The sequence below is a fragment of the Rhopalosiphum padi genome, chromosome 1 (genome assembly GCF_020882245.1).
Source record: "Rhopalosiphum padi isolate XX-2018 chromosome 1, ASM2088224v1, whole genome shotgun sequence".
In the NCBI taxonomy this organism is placed as follows: domain Eukaryota; kingdom Metazoa; phylum Arthropoda; class Insecta; order Hemiptera; family Aphididae; genus Rhopalosiphum; species Rhopalosiphum padi.
Genome location: NC_083597.1, coordinates 45,760,648 through 45,776,440, shown reverse-complemented (window position 1 = coordinate 45,776,440; position 15,793 = coordinate 45,760,648). Strand labels below are relative to the sequence as shown.

Below are 15,793 nucleotides of genomic sequence, written 5' to 3'. Positions count from 1 at the left end.
ATCGCGTAATAGGTAATATAATAATTTATTTAGTGAACGGTGTGAAACCGTATAAACCGCGGCTCATACCGTAATACAGTCGAGGGCATGACATCAAGAGTTATAACCAGTTTGTAACGGACCGGGTTCACCAGACACGGTTTTTAGGTAGGCAGGCAGACGGGTACGGCCTAAACACGCGCCTCGTACCCGCCGACGCCGTCCCGTTCATGGTACTGAGCCGGCGAGCAATAATAATATTATAATACAGCCACGACCGTACGCAGTCGCTTCACCGTCAGTCCGACGACCGGACGCGCGGGTTTTCATCATCCGAAGACGGGTGGACCGATTCGTGTTTTTTTTTTAATGATATATTATTATAGTGCGGCGCGTGACAATTCACTGCCATCTCCAAACCGCGGTCTGCGCGGGTCACGATCGCCGCATTCTTCGCGTCGTCCTTCTCCCGCTCCGGGCCCTACTGCTGTGACTGGTAAGTGTACTTGTAAGTCGTTTTTATTTTCGATTTGATAATCCGCCACTTAACGCGCCTATACGGTTGCGAAACAGCGTATTACACTGCTGCCGTAAGTACATATACTATCAGCACTGGTACGCGAATCGTTATAGCTGCCAACAACGACATGGCCCGCGGATACCGTTGAGTGCTGTTTACACGTCTTGCACAACAGCGCGCAACATAGTATCGTGTGCATCGTGCGCTTACGGCGATATTGCGATAGATGACATTATATTGGCACCTAAGCGGCAGTGTGAAAATCCAAGACCTCTACGGCAGGAAAAGTTTCGCGCGTTGAAGAGAAAACTAACCTTTAATAATCTCATTGCCCGCCCGCACATAATATACGTAGGTCACAGGTAATAATATTGTTATAAATGTTATAACATACTTGGTATCACGGTCCATAGGTACGGTCTCTCGAGGACAATGATGATATTTTTTCACTGGGCGGGACCGAGACCGCACGCGCCCCTCCCCGCGACGCGTACAACTCGGGTCTGCGCCAAAAGTTGTAGTCACGCTCCCCACTCCCATCGGTCGTTATCGTCGTCATCAAGCCGGTGATCTGAATTTTGCGGACTAGATAATCCTCTGATAACTTTTGGCAATACTTCGATACCCTTTGGTTACAGTTTAACCGACGTGAAAACGCAGTACCTTATAGATATATTCGATAGAGACGATAGACGAATACACGACTATTCTATAAGTTAGCCATACCTATATATGTAGACGGTAGTTGTGTACATCATAATGCCCACGTATACATTATAAGCCGGTGATACGAACACAATCAAATGTGTGATTGACCCGATCAACTAATAATGATAATATAAACTCGTATCATGTTTTATTTAATGCATTTGGTAGGCACATGCCTTGGTGTATATCTATGATGATATTAACAATTTTGTTTTTATATTTGAACCACTACGCCTTCGTTATTAATTTAAATACAACCAACACACGATCTCAGTGTTCAAATGTTTATCGCAATTTATAGTCAATACCTATTGCAGTTCTTATAGACTGATCCGTGCAAAACGTCCTTGGTTCGAACTTCAGTCATGGGTGATTTTTTCTCACAGGACAGATGCCAGCCAAATTATTAAAAGGAGAAGAACCATTATCACCCACCCATAACACGTGGAAGGAAACGGGAAACGATGTTTCTTAAAACCTATAGTCCAATAACTTGAACATAACTATAGAATAACATCAAACCAATTACACGAAAAAGTTAGAACCGTTAAAGGTGTAAGACTAAAAAAAATAAATATATTTTCTGTAGATCATAATTTTATTATTTAGCTATTATTATAGTTATTATATAATATTGCATAGTTAAAAAAAATCTTATTTTATTAAATATCTTTTATGGGCGGGTCATGAATAGGCTATAATAGTAGGTAGTATAATATTAGTAGTAGTTTAAGTAGGCATGTAATAAAATCAACGAATAGTTACTACAAATAAACAACATATTCATAATAATTATTATGTTGTTACTTGTTGATCACACACGTGCACAACTATGTTACACGAACGATAATAGTGGTTATATTTTTAAAATTTAAAATTTAATAACATCGGTAGTAGTAGATAACATTATACTAAGTCAAAATACTTAGTTTTAATAATCTAAACATTAAAAAAATAGAAATAAAAATTAAATATTATTACCATTATTAGTTGATAAAAAAAGGCTAAAAGTATATTTCAGTGTATCCAAATTAACTTGTTGCATCATTAATAATTAAAATCATCATGGATGTCAATGATTAATACAATAATACAAATAAACTGTGACCACTACTGTGATGACTATGTATGATAAACCAATTAGAATGTATATAATTTAATTGTATATTTCATAGTTGATAATATTATTAATTATTCAATATTTACATAACAATAAAATACGCTTATTATATACCTACTTTTTGGTAATACCTTTTTTTTTTTTAATTAATTAGTTTAATTGGGTATTCAATATTAAGACTAGAATATTTTAGTCTCCATGATTTATATTATAAATTAATAAATTAGTTGTACTACTATTGCGTTGCGTTATACAAATAAAAATTGTCCACATGAGTTAATTTTTACCAATGACGACTATTCAAAATTATATCAATTTTAACATCATAGAATAAAAATGAAATAGATGGTAAGACGCAACACGCAAGTAATGAGCAAGTAGCATACGTAGGTAATGTAGCATATCTAAAAGTACACCACTTTCGCAATATATAGTAATAATAATAAAAAAATACTGCCTTTTCTTAGGTATACTTCATGGTATACTTCATTCTTAAATTATTATTGTTATAAACAAATACATTTTTATTTTATTTTCTAATGTGGCTTACAAAAAAAAAATTTCGAAGTTTGTGAACAAAAATAGGTAGTTACGTATTTGTAAAAACTTATAACTTATATAATTAATGATTAAAATTTTCAAAAAAAACAAGTTTTGGAAAAATTATGAAATTTTGGTTAAATTAAAAACTTATAAAAGAATATAACAAAAAAATAAGATAAGAATTTCTTGAACTTTGGCCTTCTTTGATCTTTATACTTATCATAGAAAATTTGATTTCAACACACTTTTTTGGAGATGTGGCTGAAATTAGAAAAAATATTATCTTATATATTGTTGGTATAATATTGCAACATATCTCGTAAGGTCAAAAAAAAAAAAATGTTGACGTATTTATTTGTCTACTAAAAAAAAATTAATGTTAAACTAACGAGGTTTGCAGTATCGCCGACGATATGCGATTATGCAAATAATATCGTTTAGATTTAGAAAATTCCTCATTATGGATGTATTATAAATATTTCTAAATCCAATAAAGTATGTAAATATGTTACTATATAAATGCCAGATAAAGTAGTTGGGATACTTAGGCATTTCTATAACTTCATGTTATAAAGAAATTTAAGAAGCTTTATAAAAAATTATGTTATAATTTTGTCAGACAAGATCCAAGCATATTATATTTTCCAATTCACTTGATCACTATTATCCTTAATAGTCAACATATATATATTATTTGTTTTTTTCTTCTTGTAATATTATAACTCCTTGAGATTTAATTGCATTATTATTATTTCATATACACCATATTATTTAATTATATTATAGTAGTAAACCGATTAGAAAAATACACATTAATAAAAAGGACTAAACCGGATAAAATCCTATACCCTACTTAGTAAACCGTGCCGTGACTGTTAATATATTCTCCGCCTTTATAATAAGATCAACTATCGCTTAATTATACTGCACATACCTATGAGATGCTGCGTCCCACACAAACTACAAATTCTTCTTCTTCAAAAAAAAAAATAAAATACTAAGAATATATTTAAAAGCCTCGTGACTTCTGCGTAATAAAAAAAATTACACAACGACCTAATAATATGAATACTATACATTTTAACCTGAATCAACAACCAGTTAAAAATTTAAGAAAAAAACTAAACATAATAAAAGCAAACTTTGTTATACAAATCAAAAAAAAAATCCAATCACTACAGTAGAAGTAGAGTAAAACTCCCTAGCGAATTATTGCACAAAACCACTGTAAAATGATCACGCACCGAGATAATAATCCACAAAATTATTATATGGTGCAAACATCCTGATGCGTTTACTTTCCACGCCAGTCTGGGTGAACAAATTTCTAGAACGTCTACCTCGAGACATCCTATCGAATTCTGAAAGTGATCAGGATTGATTACGACCGCAATGTACTAATTAATTAATTTAAATAATTTCACTACCTATATTATTATTAGTGTATTATAAAACGTAAAACATTATACCGTAATATTATATTAAATATCAGGCTCTTATACACCGGGAAATTATTAAAAAAGTTTTTGAAAATATTTTTTTTACATAATCTGAAGCTATTTCTAAAAAAATTATATTTTTATCATCGTAATTCTTACTTTATTTTTGAGTATTTTAATACATAAAAATACAATTTTGGATGAATTTTTATTTTTATTTTATACTTATTTTCAAAGTTTTCCTGATTAAGTCATCTGAACTTATTAATTTTATGATAACATTTTTTAACATTAAAACAATATATATCAAGTTATATATGCAAGTAGATATGGTAATAGTCATAATATTGTACAGTAAATCAAGCAGATATAACAAAATAGTATTATGTTCAGTTAACTAAAAAGTTGATGAGTAGTGTAAATTTGATAATGCAGAATAGCATTTATTAAATTTTAATAAGTAATTAACCTTTAGTGTATGTTTTTTTCAAAGAATTTTATAACTGAAGACAGAGTACTCATCGATTGATAGTTATTCGGGTCGGAACTGTCTTTATCTAGTTTTTTGATTAGAATTATTCGATTATTCAATTGTTATCAGGGAATTTAATAAACTATATATATATATATATATATATATAAATATTTAAATTACTGCTTTTGTTTGAATACTTTTGATCGCCATATTTATTAAAAATATTAAAATTAAACAACTTTTAAAGTTATAATGTACTATATTATATCGCATCGTATTATATTATTACAGACTACACTACTACAGTATAAATAAACTATTGTTATTAAACATACCATAATCAGAATTCAAAGCACTATATAACACAGATGTCAGATTTTTTAATAATAAGTATAAGTACCTATAAAACAAAATTACAATATGCCTATTAGCTACTATTCAATCATTAAATTATAATATAGGGATGTCTTATCAAGTATTAATATGTATTGCTATAGTAGTTTATAATAATTTTACGACGATGCGTATTTAAAAATACTATAAAAACAAATGGTGTCTATAGTTTCTGGATGTAATAAATAGAAAATAATATATATTTTTATATAATTACTTACTTCATAAAATTATATATTAATAATTATGAACTACTAATTACGAAGTCAGATAACTTATCTAATGTCTTATAAAATACGAATTTTTTGACAGTGAGTAATTAATTATATTGAAAGATTGATGGGTTTTTTATAATATTCACGAAAGCATATCGGCGTTAGCGATCTAATAAAATACGAATATTTGAGTTTTGGACGTATGTATAGGTATAATGCTCGTATATTCTGTCAGGAGTTCAGGACCCGCTCATACAGCCTATGATAATTTCTTGATCCGGTTATACCGATAAATCAAACGTTACCTTATTGCGAGATAAAACTGACTGGGCAATAATCTTATCATACATTATAAATTATAATATAAAAATAAATATTAACCTTTCGTTTTCGAACATTTCAATACTTACCTTGAGTTGTAGCGCATTTTGTAAAATATTTTATGAATACCAAAAATAAGCGTTCGAAAAGAGCATTGTAATTAAATTTATGCAGTCTACCGCCGACCGGTTCGTGTTTTAATTTTTCGGCTGTTCGAAAAAGAAGTAAGATCCAAGTCTTTGCATGCATTCCGTAATCGTATACCGAGTGATGTTTTTCTCAAACACGACTCGTTATTTCGAAAATCTATTAATCTGTCAATATAAAACGGCATAAAACCCATACGATTTAAATGACTATATTACGGCATGTGTTACAGGCGGAATCCCACACAACGGAGGCTGCAGGTGCAGTGTACCCATATAACAACATTTCGTAGTGCATTTAAAGGCGCGAAACAACTACACGAGCGCCGCGATGAACGGAGACGCGAACAACGGCGGCGGGCAGGCCGACCGTCTGGTCCCTGCGAAACAGCCGGACAGCGGCCCGGAAAACAAGGAACCGCTGTACCGGATGGTGCTGCGGAACATGACGGTCGAGCCCATGCTGTTCCCGTACCTGATCGCGTCCATACTGGTCATACTGGCCAACCAGAACCTGAACATACAGAAGGCGTGCCGGGTGGAACTGAAACTGGGCACGGACGTGTGCAACGACCTGGAGAACAAGGACAAGAACAGCACCGAGCTGACGGACAGCGAGATCGCCGTGCAGAAGCTGGTGGCCGACATGCTCATCTGGCAGACGATACTGCAGAGCAGCTTGCCCGCCGTGTTCGTGCTGTTCCTGGGCTCGTGGAGCGACCGGAACAGGCTGCGGCGGCCGTGCATGCTGTTGCCCGTCTACGGCGAGATCGTCCGCAACTTGGGCCTGCTCGTGTGCGTCTACTACTTCGACCAGGTGCCGATGGACGCCACCGGCCTGTGGCAGTCGCTGCCGATCGCCGTCACCGGTTACTGGACGGTCATGTACATGGCGGTGTTCTCGTACGTGGGCGACCACAGCACGGTAAGCCAGGGCCATATTTATACCGTTACATTATGTGCAGGAAAGGCTGCAACTGTGGCCTTACGAACCTTATTTTTTTTTTTTGTAGATTACTTCTTTCATAGTATAAAATAAATACGATAAACGTTATATAATATTTCAAAAAAATAAAATAATTAATGCTCATCAGCGTGAAATGCAAATGAAAACAATAAGTACAAGAAATCTGTATAGTCTGTAGAGGTAAAAAAATGTATAACTAGGTAAATACTAAATTGTAATAAATTATTGGGCTATGGCTATATATACGCTACTGTTTTAATTTAAGCAGCCACATTTTTTATTTCGCCTAAGGCCACAAAATGCCTAAATCAGGCCCTGCGGTAAGCGGTTACGCGTGACGCGTAGTTTTCTGGAAAAGCACATATATCGTGTTACGTGACGATATACGTACAAAACGTGTACTACATAATATATTGGTCTGGACGAACGAGGACTTTCATACGTTTCCTGCATGTCATCGTGTCGTACTCCTATTGCGTGTTAGGTGTTAGGCCCGAGTGCAGGTGACAACGATTTACGATGTTTTCGATAAAGTAGCCAATACGTTTTAGCGCGTGTTTTGGGTTTTTGCTGTTATAGTGTAGGTATATTTGACAAAATAGTCCGTAGAACGGTTTTAAATGTAAATAGTCAATAGCATAAAGTTTCCTGAACTTTCAACACCTAAAAAAATGTAGGAAATTTTGGAATGTCAAAAGTTTTTATGGTTAATATTTTACGAGTAACTAATATTAAAATCGATTTATGAATAATTTATTATTTACGTGTGAATATTTATTTTCGTTAAAAACCTAACTTTAAACGACCATAAAAAATATTTATGAAATCACAATATCAATATTTTCTTACAACTTTGTATTGAAATAACGTAAACAGAACCTTGTGTTATATTTTCAAACCTTAGGTATGAATAATAAAAATGTTATGAACTTTTAACTACAAAATAATTTGCAAACTCGCAATTTTTATGAATTTCATAACTTTAAACTTTGTAAAATAATATTTAAAATACCTATAAATAGCCAAAAATGATCAGAAATATTTTAAAAATTATTTGTGTTTAGTTAATGCTAATATTCATGTATTCAGTTAATATTTCATGTTTACTTGTACAGTTATTAATTTTAGTTGAAACAAAAATAGTCGATTTCAAATGGTTTTTGTTTAAAATTTCTCGTTTTTTATTCATTTTTTTTCGATACTTTCAATTTGTTAGGATTTAACATATGTTTATTGAAATATTATAATATATTAATATGTTACATAATTTATGTGCCTATGTTTAAGTATAATTCAATTTTTAAGATTTGAACAGTTGTCTAGTGTCTACTATCTTTAACTGGGTTTATTCAAATTATAGCTATATATTATAACATAACGATTATTAAGTATTTTGAATAATTTATAATATCATTGAACATTTTATTTTTAAAACTACTTTTAAGACGTCACGTATACAACTTATTATTGCCAACGGTTATTTTTAATTTAATATCTACTCTAATGACTACACAAGTTATTTATCAAATTGCATATTATATTCTCTTCATTTAGTATTACATAATTTTCTTAATGTTAAGTATCACCTATCGGTAGTGTAGGAATAATGATTATCATATTTTTTTTCTAAGATAGTCCGTGTATTTCTTTGAAAGATTACACAAGAATTATCTTGTGTAATTAGTTGGTAATAAATTATTGTGTTCAATTTATTATTAAGTGTACCCTTATTTTATAATTAAATTCTATTCTCCAAAAAAATGCACTTAGGCCCTGAATAATGTTTGATAACAGTTAAATAGTACAACTTAGTTTGTCTTGATAGATTGAAAAAAAAATAATTATAATATTATAATTAAGTGATAAACCTACTAAAATTGTTTAAAAAGATGACACATAAATTGTGTCACATTTGCTCGTGAAAGTTAATTAACAAATTAATTTTATTCGTTGATTTAACGTCAACACTTTATATTAAAATATATATTATACGAAGAGTTGTACTCGATAAACATAATTCTTAGATAAGCTATAAAGTCATATCAAACAACATCAAGTTCTTCAACATCACCTTCTTACCTAACTACAACTGTGTAAATGTAATAATATATGCCTATTATTATTTATTAATAAAACACTACTTAGTGTTTATTTATACATCATCATCGATTGCACACAAACATTTTCCCATGATGATGGAAGCCTATAATTATTAACTTGAATAAATATATAAATAGTTTTGCTTACGAAAGTATTTAAATTACTGAACGAAGGTTATATTTATAAAGATAAAAATATGATTATTACTTAAACTTCACATTCTATCACAATTTTCAAGCAGATTTGGTTACATATTAAAGTTTAAATTAAAGAATATGGTCGATATATTTTTGTTATACGACTACTTATTGTTTTTTCCCTTCTTCAAAATAATTTTGATATTGACTGTTTTGAACTAACTTCTATATCGTGTTCGACTATTTTACTTTAAAATTCTTTGTAACTTCATATTTATTTGCATATTCATCTAAATTGGCTAAATTATCGTTTGATGTGTTCATCACATTAATTATCGTTAAAAGTGTTGTCATCTATTCATGGAAATAGTAACATATTAAAGATTAACTAAAAAAAAAAAAATTCATTCATTGATCAATTATGTTAACGCAATGTGCATAATTGTTTAAAGCTCCATAATTGTATTTGAAAAAAATTATAAAGACTGTTTCTGAGGGGAAACGAATTTTGTTGTACCTATTGTTCTTAAGATAGGAACTACTGCTAATTAATAAAAAAAAAAACCATTCAAACCATTATACGCTTTTCCCAAAATTAATTATATTTAAAATGTATGATAACAACAATGTTCCGAAAACTAAATACAAAAATCAACACCTTAATCTGTACACTTTTGGGAAAAAATAATTTCTTAAGAAGCACTTAAATATACAATAAAAATGTATACACATTAATATACCTTTTTTTACATATAGGATCAAAATAAAACCTTAAAAGTTGGTCTAGTCAACGCAACAATGGCCTTATGCCTCCCTATCGGTACTGGCTTATCCGGTATATTATATCGTGTACTCGGATTCACCGGAGTATACATCATAGCTCTGGTGCTCTGTTGCATCAGTATTTGGATGGCTCACATTTTCGTTCACGATACAAAACAGATTACATTTGACTCGGGTAAGAAACAAAAAAGCTCTTATTGGGCTCGTATCAAGTTCTTTTTCAGCATAATTCACATAGTTGAGGCGTTCAGAATTACATTCAAAAAGGAAAAAAACAATAGAAGAATGAAAGTTATTGCTCTGACGTTGCTCATAACTGGGATCATGGGTCCATTACAAGGTAAACTGAATTAATATAATTTTTGAGATAATATTATGTTCTGCAGTATAAATTATTTGTGTTTTTACGTAAGATAGACACAATTATCATAGTAGAGTACATCTTTTAAACTTCCAATACATCTTTTAAACTTCCAATACATCTTTAAAAATCCAATTAAATATTGTATAATATGTTAATATTAAAATAAAATATGTGAAATCTCGATTTTAACAATAAAATGGTTCTAACACAAATATTACACAGCGCGGTGAATTATTGACTATTGTTATAAATGTTATACTAGAAACCTGAACATATAGAAAAAAGTTGTATTCGAAATAAATTTAAATAATTGCACAGTATCTGAAATTTCCATTAAAATAAAACACATTAATAACAATTATAAAATTACGTAATATTACTATAATAATATAATAATCGATTTTCCGATTTATTAAATAGCCATGATAAATAATAATTATCGATAAAGTAATAATACGCTCATTTTTATCGGAATTTAATTGATAGCAAACAGGCAAAGGGGCAATCTATAATATAGTTAATAAACTGGATACTCTAGGTCAGGGGTGACAAATTATTTGAACACTATGTGCCAAAAATTACTTTTTTTTTCGAGTGTTATGAAAAATATTATACAATATATTAATATATTACCTATATATTATAGGTGTCCAATATTATAAGAAAAAAATTCTCGTAATTTTATTGTATAATTAATTTATTAATATACAAAAGGTTAGTTTAGGTGCATAATATATTATCATTAATTTGTTAATTAATAATATATTTTCTTAATTAACAAATTACTTAAAATTTTTTTGTTTAATACTAAGTCTTGATGCCAATATTTAGTTTATAAGAATATTTTAATTTTTCGCGTGCCATGGATTTGTCATCCTTGCTCTAGTACTAGGTAAACTGCTTCTTATTTTTGATTAGCTAAAAAGGCTATATAAATATTAAAAATAATTATAAATAAAAACCTATAGTTTTTCTTTTTTACTCGATTTGATCCCAATCCTCGAATCTACACATAAAACTTCATTGAATTAAATCTAAAATATAATTTTGTACATATTAATATGTGTACTTACATACGGCTTATGAATAAATAATAATTAATATAAGGACGTATAATACAACGTTGATTGTTAAATTTACGTAAAGTAAATTAAAATAGGATATTATTTAATATTAAATTACAGGTTACACGTTCATTGTTAGAGGTATATAATATTATACCTAAGCCAAATTTTGTTTTTTCCAAATATCTATTTAAGTAATTAAAACCTATTTAACATTTTTTTTTTTTAATACTTAAGGTTCACCAGAATCAGAATATTGTAACAATTGTTATTGAACCATGCCGAATTACATGTTATTTAAAAAAAAAAATTTTTATAATAGATAGGTATATTCTAATGAACAACAAATAGATTATAATATTATAGCATGTATAAAAGTTAAAAAATATTTATTAATAACATATTTTTTTTTATTTTAAGTATTAGCTACATAAAAATATCCTTGTAGAATAGGGAAAAAACCCAGTATCAATCGGGATACTTAGATAAAAGTTATGTCAATAAAACTATAATTGTCGTACGAAATGCGCATATACGTGCTTGTCGAAAGATTAAATAGTAAATACCGTATTTTTTTTTAAAGTTGAGCTTGAAACGTGTTTGACTGTGGCAAATATTGTGTATATTATGTATCTTTAAGATTTTTATTTTGCTATAAGAATAACTATTACGAGGGATTATTATATTGTATTATATTTATATGATAGAATTTATTAAAATTACCCTTTTTAATACCTACTTATTTCTTTAAAAAATTGTATCATATTGCGTAACATAGCCATAATAGTAAATATTCCAGAATCATGACAAAATAAACACGCATGGTTAAAAACCAGTTTAAGAGTCCTGATGAGTCATTTTAAATCTTGTCTCTAGTGTTTCTACTATAAAAACTAGACGGTGGAATGTCGGTATAAATCTGTTTTGCTTTTTTTTTCATTAATACGGTCTTTTAAATATGCGCATAATATCTTATAATGTAAAACAAAAATATATTTTCGAATATAAATAATAATATAAACAATAAAATAACTAAAAATTAATGAATTATTAATACATTTATTTCTTTATTATTTCAATTATGTTTCATATATTATGTCATTTATATATTTATTTTACTATTAATAACACGTCATCTCCGATTTATAACTACATTAATCGTTTTACATATTATTATTTGTTATACATATGTTTATTCATTTTTCTACATTAATTTGAATTACTATATAACATATATTAATTATTAATGTATAGCGATATAATAATAATTTCAGTGATACGCGATTATTTAGCGTAATCAACTAATATGTAAATATTTTTTTATTTTGTCCGAATAATATGTACAGCAAGTAAAACAGAAAATATTTCACTCGAATCATACTTTCAAACAATTTATTTATGGCTGTATCATTTTCAGATATAATTTTTTCAAATAAAATATTTTCATTTGTTTTATTTTCATATCAATCATATCAAATAGTTTTCAGATAAAATAATTTCAACTGAAATGTTTTCGAATATTTTATAGGTCCCCTGATGTCATTACAAATAAAACTATTCATATAATTTTGTTATTTCGTGTTAATTAAATTTTAAAATTAATTATTAATCAAATACAAATATGTGTTTATATTTTTGTACCTTTGTGCAAAACTATGCAATCAGAATGCATCAAAATATTATTTCAAATTGTATACACATTTATCATTCGTGTCTACAATATCTAATACCACCTCATACCCATATCATACTCATGATATTATTTGTTGAAATTCTAGGTGACAAAGGAGTTGCGTATTTGTTTACTCGGGTCAAGTTTAATTGGAACGAAGTACAATTCAGCGTGTACTCGACCACTACGATGTGCATCAATCTTGTGGGTAAGCGATTTTGAAAATTTACCTCAGTATTAAATGGCGCACAGTTTTGTCGGCATTATAAACATACCAGTCATACCACGTTTTAATTCTGAATATTTTTTACGTGCCTCGCAGGAACATTTGTGACTCTCGGGGTTGTGGTCAGAAAGTTCGGCGTTGACGATGCGTTGATCGGTACTGTGGCTACTACTGGAAAATTAATATCGCAATTCGTATTTGCATCCGCCGCTACTACAGTAGTTTTCTATTCAGGTGAGTGACAGTGTCGTGTGCCAAAAATAATTTAAACAGTAGCGGTATACTGTCATCGGCGCGAATATACAAGTACCGGAATAATACATAATATTATTATTATACATTTAAAAATGTAGTGATTTACATTAATCTATTAACATGAAATATCGTTAATATTATTTTTGGCACTATTTTATACTTCTCAATAATACTTAAAAATACTGTAAATTTGTACCAATATTTTTATGTAACGAAAAATCTCGATTCCAGGGGCGCTTGTGAACTGCTTACAAGGACCGGCCATCATTTCCATGAAATCGATCATAAACAAAATTATTCCGGCCGAAGAACTCGGTGAGTATCAACACCTATACACAGTTCACGTATTAAACTATCGTATTACAGTTTTACAATCATTTCGTTGTCTTTTTTTTCTGTAGGCCAAGTCAGCGCAGTCACGGGTATTGGAGAAAACGTTATACCCATTTTTTGTGGCCCGTTGTATAGTTACGTGTATGAATCCACAGTGGGTTTCTTCCCCAGCGCTTACTTCTTGGTTACTGCGGCCATAACGGTCCCGACTATTTTCCTCTATCTGTAAGTACTGAATATATAATTATAGTAAATTTATATTATTTATAGGTACGTATTATCATTTTACGAGTATTATGACAAATTTGGAATAGGTAATAGACTAATAACCATACCTATGATAGCCATCCGTAAGCACGCAGGCCATTTTCCGAAAAAATTTAAGCCATCTTATACGTATCTACTATATTTTATTTTAATCGAATTTTACTTAAATATATTATGTATTAGTTAATAGTTATAGTTATTTTAATGATACACTTTTATAATAACTATGAGAATTAGAAACAATATGTATTAATTTTTATATCCAATACGAATGCAGTGAATTATGAATTATGATATTGTTGAAATGTTGTGTATCTACTCATATAAATGTATAATAATATAGCTGGGGGTGACGGTACAGAAGCAAAACGTCTCACTTAAGGGGCCGCTACACCAGCATTTGTTTTCTCTGTCGATCTCCCACATATTATAGGAATAAACATACTACGTATTTCCACGATTACAACTCTCTGGTTCAGTTTAGGGCAAAAGCGCCTACCATATAATATATTTTATAAAGAAGAGTATTTCCTGTGAACTGACTGGATAGATTTTTAATATTTACATTTTTTTTATAAATATGAGCATGTTTCAATTTAAAATAATTTCGACATAATACAATGATAACAGATTATAGTAATGGATGTTTTGAATGAAACAAAATATAAATTAAATAATATCGTTTTTTGTGATCCATAACCGTAAATTACTTAATATATTAAATAAATTAATCATTAATGATAATAACGTATCGGTGTACAAAAGTTTAATTTCGTTGTTTTATTTTAGATGGCTCTATTTGCAGCACAGAAAGGAAGCCAAAGAATCGTACGAACAATTACCCGACACTGACGTTTTGAAAGATTCGAACGGCGTTGTTACTAAGTATGGCGCAATAAAACCGTAACAGATGATTGTATTATTTATTAATTGGATGAAGGGTGTTACGAGTTATTAGCTATTATATATGAACTTACCTACCAGCCTCATACCTGATATTCGTCTAGGCAACAGGGCTGTTTTCTCATTCCACTCGTATAACTCAACAAAAGTTCCTATCAATCTGTTGACAACATAGTAAACATGTATAACATCACATACAATATAGCTATACTCATAATATAAGTGTCAAGACTTGTTATTATATAATATTGTAAGCTAATCGTGTAGATTTGGTTAAATATTAAAAATAAATGTTGAGCGTTTGCAACATTTCATGTGTTATACATAATATTATTTATCAATATAGGTACACAATTTATGGTTAGTATTTATTAATAATAATATAATCGCGTGTTATTGATCGAAGTACAATAAAATATATTTAGATTTATTTATATTTCGGCATGTTACCTATAATCATTTTGTTATTGAACAATAATAATGATTTTATAGGCTCGAATTCACATGTAACATTTTTGGTTTTATATAATTTAAGTCAACATTTAACAAAAAATTTCAGATTTCGGACTTGATAAAATTCTTGTATAAAATCAATTCTATTTATTTATCTATGTATTATTATTTAAACATCCTAATCCCAATAATTAGAATAACTATATGAAAAAATCCAAATATATAAAATAACTATATAAACCACATCATGGTATGTGATTTTTGTGGTTCAATTTAAATGTATTGGTTAAATATTACTAATAGATATCATACAATAAAAAAATCAATGACTCAATAACAGAATTATAAAGAAAAATATAAGTAAATATACTTAATATGGTTATCGGATTACGAGATTTATATTACTTTAT

General features: G+C 29.3%; 1 protein-coding gene across 2 annotated transcripts; it reads left to right on the top strand.

Annotated features, from left to right (window-relative positions):
- The first annotated feature begins 27 nt into the window (after positions 1–27).
- Positions 28–15,239, top strand: LOC132920071 (hippocampus abundant transcript 1 protein-like). Of its 2 annotated transcripts, none has more exons than XM_060982127.1 (8): positions 28–475; positions 6,093–6,784; positions 9,820–10,186; positions 13,053–13,154; positions 13,269–13,406; positions 13,659–13,742; positions 13,829–13,985; positions 14,817–15,239. In XM_060982127.1, the coding sequence occupies exons 2-8, from the start codon at positions 6,191–6,193 to the stop codon at positions 14,932–14,934; spliced, it is 1,560 nt and encodes a 519-aa protein (XP_060838110.1). In that variant the 5' UTR covers positions 28–475; positions 6,093–6,190; the 3' UTR covers positions 14,935–15,239. The 2 variants fall into 2 exon arrangements, with proteins under 2 accessions (XP_060838110.1, XP_060838119.1); XM_060982136.1 differs by lacking the exon at positions 28–475 and adding an exon at positions 5,780–5,937.
- Positions 15,240–15,793: the final 554 nt, after the last annotated feature.

Coding starts and splice junctions, on each gene's coding strand:
- LOC132920071 (XM_060982127.1), top strand. CDS start 6,191: ATGAACGGAGACGCGAACAACGGCGGCGGGCAGGCCGACCGTCTGGTC. Junction 10,187..13,052: donor GATCATGGGTCCATTACAAG/GTAAACTGAATT, acceptor TTGAAATTCTAG/GTGACAAAGGAGTTGCGTAT. Junction 13,155..13,268: donor GATGTGCATCAATCTTGTGG/GTAAGCGATTTT, acceptor CGTGCCTCGCAG/GAACATTTGTGACTCTCGGG.